Source organism: Vigna angularis, chromosome 5, assembly GCF_016808095.1.
Source record: "Vigna angularis cultivar LongXiaoDou No.4 chromosome 5, ASM1680809v1, whole genome shotgun sequence".
Classification (NCBI taxonomy): Eukaryota; Viridiplantae; Streptophyta; class Magnoliopsida; order Fabales; family Fabaceae; genus Vigna; species Vigna angularis.
In genome coordinates, this window is record NC_068974.1 from 30,827,955 (window position 1) to 30,832,717 (window position 4,763).

A 4,763-nucleotide genomic window follows, 5' to 3' on the forward strand; every position below is an offset into this window, starting at 1 on the left:
TTAAGGCATTTAAGTGATTAAGAGTTAAGGTTGTTTTCTGTTCAGAATCACCTGTATTTTGAATTGATAGTCTAAAGACTCTTCTAAAACAAGTAAGCCCAAACACAATTATTAAAGCTTTCTGACCAGAGAGATTCGTCCTATGAATTCAACACCCTAAGAACCCTCCACTCAACTGAGTTACTTGCCTAAAAGTTGAAGACATTGGGAGCTCGATTGAAGCATATAGGAGCCTAACGAGTCCAACTAAAGCATTTGGTAGCCCAACTAAAGCATCTGATAGACTGACTAAAGCATTTAGGTAGCCCGGTTAAAGCACCTTAGTAGCCCGACTAAAGCACCTTTGTAGTCCGACTAAAGCACCTTGGCAGCCCAACTAAAGCACATTGGCAGCCCGACTAAAGCACCTTGATAGCTCAATTGTGCGTTTTACCCTATTGGACCTGAGGGTCAAAAGTTAAGTTGGCCAAGTCAGGGACTATTATGTAATAAAAAGAAAGTTAGAGCAAGGGGTAGTCAAATTATAAAACATAAATCCTATCTAGGAAAAATAGTTTATATTTTCAGTTTTAATTTTTCTAAAAGAAACAAGAATTATTATCTACATTAAAACACTACTAAAAACTTTTTAAAGGAACTTTCAGAAAATTCTAATTTTTATATAAAAAGTAAAATATAACCTAATTCTAGAATTTTACAAACTAATTAAAACTAAAAAGGAAATTATATTAAGGAAAAAGGAGAAGAAATAGAATATTATAACACATCGCCACACTTAGAACATTGCCTGCCTTCTTGGATAAAGACAAATAAAACAACAAACACTTCTAAACAAAATATCACAATTCACTTCTAATTACAAATATGCACAACCATCTCATTTCAAGTTTCATGAAAGCTAGCAAGTCAAAATAATATATTAATTTCATCAAAATCAAATAGGAAACAATCAAGACAACAACATCTCATATTTAACCTCACCAGTGTTTGCACTTAACAATTCAATGTGTATAGACTTATATATATCACTCAACAAAACATGTAAACACATTTCATGAATTTGAAAAGCTTTTAACTAGCATCACTTAATCCATGATACACTCCAAATCACTAGGACTTCAACTTAGCTTGTATGTGGTCTGATTATGGGGTTGGTTAAATGAAAGAAAATCAATGACTGAAAAATTTAGAAAATGCATGTGAGAATGTTTGTAAAAACTGTGAAATAACCAGGTGCAAGACATATATATTTTATGCTACTCATACTATGTTTGTGATTTTCTCAACTTTCACATTTTTCTTTCTTTTCTAGCTTTTTTTTTTCAAACTTCAACCAAAAAACTATGTTAGTGTTTCAGACTCTTTTTTCATCATTTTTTTTAAACTCAGCCACATTAGGTATTTATTTTGGTTTTTTAGGTTTAAAGGGATTGTAATTGGCTAAAAAAAAACAAAAAAAAGGCTAAAATGTTCCAAACAAAGGTGCAATGGGAGATATATGGTTGGGTGGGCTCTTTGGCTAGGAAATTTGAACAAAAAATACCTAAATATTTAGAGCATCCACGGTCAAGCAAACAAAAAAAATCCGTACAAATTCAGAAATGTAACACTCTACATGTATGCAATCACACAAAAATGTAGAAGTAAGACTCAAAATCTCTTAAAGATTTAAAATGATTTCGTTGCTAGGAAAATGACGACTTGCTTAATTTAATAAAAGAGTCTTGAATTTTTATGAATAAAAAAAAGAATATGAGAGAATTGTATATTTATAGTGAAATATCACGTGTATTTATAAGATTTCTTAACCCTATTACTTGTATAATAAAAACAAATGATATCAAATAATATGAATAAAAATATGATAATCAACAAAATAATATCTGATTAAACGTAATTAAATTATTAATATTTAATCATATTCTTAATATATGAAATATTAAATATATCTTAGAATATTATTAATATTATTTGATAGTTCGACCATTTATCACTTAGTGTATATATATTAGGTGGCGTCATTTAGCATACTTGTTCATAATTTTTTCTTGGAAAGTAATTAATACAATATTAAAATCATCTAAACCAACTTCTTTATTTATGAGGTAGCACGATTAAGAAAACTCAGATATCATTCAAAATCAAGGACTTAGTTAACCTAGGGACACGAATGAAAAATTCAACGATTTTGCATTCCACGTATAAACTATTTAGATATCTTTTAATGTTATTGTAAATTTTGAAAAACATAATTTAATTAAAATATATTAGACAATGTAAATCCGATAAAAATCATTCCGATGTATTATTTATTTACACATTATATTATGACATAATCCATTATTATTCTAAAATTTCAGCAGATAATTTGATGTAAAAACTAATCAAAATTCTTTTATCATCAATAACTTCAATAACGTACTAACTATTCAACTTTGGTTTAATAAAACTAATTTATCCATAAATTAATTATATATGACTACTCAGAAAGATGTAAAAGAAAACCAATTATAGTCTCTATAATAAAACTCTTTTAACATAAAAGAGAAATAAAATTAGGGTTTTACAAAATTTAATTAATATATAAATTAGTTTTCTCATATAACTTTTCCAAATTGTTTTATTATTTGCAAATATATTAATTTTAACTCAAAATCTTAATTTTTTTTTCTTAAACTAGCTATGAGAAAGTTATATATGTAGGTTGATGTGAAACCAAAGCGATAAGCATCCTATGATTATCATCAGCATTAGTTACCAGCTAGTGACGTGGAACTTACAAGGATCCAACTTATATAAAAAAAAAAACTCTTAAGAATTTATATTAAAATAAATCTCTTGTAATAAATTATATCAGAAATTACAATTAAGAAAGAAGCCTTTTTAAACTTTCCACAATGTCTTATTATATCATATGAATCACGCCTGTTTTATCATAAAAATAAATTCCGTTTAAAATACGTGTCGATTGAGTGTGACAGTTTCCTTTATAATTGGCTATCCGCAAGTTAACAAAAAGCAAATTAATATTTTATTAATAATATATATATATATATATATATATATATATAAAATTAAAACTAAATTCGTTTTAAAATAAAAAGTAGTTTTTCCGTATGTTTGGTTAATTGTTTTCCAACAATGACTTATTTTACTTATTTTCGATGATTTGGTTAAAGGTTGTGGTATGGTTGGTTACACCAGATTTCAGGCTGGAACTACCTCTTAGTGCCATTTTCATTTTACAATCAATCCTAATTGACCTCAAAAAATAAAATATAGTAACGAAAATCTTTTAAGCATAATTAATTAATAATTAATTAAGGCAGTTTGAATGTATGGAGCTATAAGAAAAAAAAGAAAACCGCAGTTTCAGTTAATCTAGAAGTCTCTTTCGTTCATTCATTGAGTGTGAAGTGCGACGGGATCTTACGAAACACCGATCCGTAACCACCATTTTCTATTAATCATTGTTTCTTCAGATTCTCTCAATTCTTTCTCTGATCATCCTTCTTTCAAGCTCCTCCACTCTCTCTTTCTTTCCCTTCGCCAAACATCCACACATAAAAACCTCAAACCAAACCGTTCAAATCAATAATCGCAATCAGACGCGCTATTTTTTTTTCTCGTATACTTTGCTTCCGATGGTCCACCAAGTCGTCCTCCCTCCGAAGCCGGTGCAAAACCGCCGGAGGCGTGGCGTTGGCGAGGTGGCCGGGGGAGGCGCGGCTGAGTGCGCCGCCGTGTGTTGCTGCTTCCCGTGCGTGGTCGTCCACATCGCCGTGCTGGCCGTCTACAAGGTCCCCAAGAAGCTTGTCCTTAAAGCCGCGCGCAAGAGACGACATGGTTTGCTGAGGAACAACAAGAACAACGATGATAACAACAGCAGCAGCATCAACCCCCTTGTCGTAAACAAGGGCAATGATATCGTGGTGTTGCACCCGCACAGGGCTAGCAGTGTCGATTTGTGGAGCTACGGCGTGGAAGACACGCGCTTGGAGGAGTTTATTAGGCAATTACCGGAGAACGAGATGGACGAGGATGAAGAGGGGTTCGAGAAGGAGATGTGGGCCCGGTTCGCCGGAACCGGGTTCTGGCGGAGCGAGTCTCAGCGCCAACCGTAACTCTGAACCGGACCGGTCCAGCCTTTGCACATATAAGTTAAGAAGATTACCATAACGCCTATAGAAGAGGGTGTCCAAACGATGTCGTGACGAGGTCATGTGACACGTGTTGTGTGGTTTACGAATTCGGCGAAGCTATGTTCGTGTGAGTAGGGACAAGCGAGACGGCGACGTGTCGATGGTTACGGCTATGTTCAACGTGTGCTTGGATTTTATTTTATTTTCGTTCTCTCGGATAATTTTAATTAGGACAATTATCGATTTTTTTGGAAAAAGATGTACATTTTTTTGGTAAAATTGATAGAACCAGATCACAAATAATATTTTGAATTTGCCTTGAACTGATATTGATATGAGGAAGGTTCCTTTGTACATTAGTTTAAATTTTCTTTGTACATAAATATAAGAAATTAATAACCTTTTGTTTTACATTCGCTTCATGTTCTTCTTTCCGATAATTGTTTGAGTTTTTGTTAAGGTGGGATTAAGGGCACTAATCTATTTTACTTATCTTAATTTTGGTTGAAAACGTGAACATGTGGTTGACTCCAACACCCTAGTAGTAGCTTATTAATGAACAGAAGAAAAAAATGATATCTATTAACGTCACTTGAGTACGACTTAACGAACGGAATAACA

At 32.3% G+C, this 4,763-nt stretch overlaps 1 protein-coding gene across 1 annotated transcript; it reads left to right on the forward strand.

Moving 5' to 3' along the window:
* Positions 1-3,304: 3,304 nt before the first annotated feature.
* On the forward strand, positions 3,305-4,553 carry LOC108340006 (uncharacterized). Its single transcript, XM_017577236.2, has one exon. The coding sequence runs from the start codon at positions 3,645-3,647 to the stop codon at positions 4,122-4,124; it is 480 nt and encodes a 159-aa protein (XP_017432725.1). The 5' UTR covers positions 3,305-3,644; the 3' UTR covers positions 4,125-4,553.
* The last annotated feature ends 210 nt before the right edge of the window (positions 4,554-4,763 follow it).

Bases quoted from the DNA above. Each gene is read 5' to 3' on its own strand.
- LOC108340006 (XM_017577236.2), top strand. From the start codon at position 3,645: ATGGTCCACCAAGTCGTCCTCCCTCCGAAGCCGGTGCAAAACCGCCGG.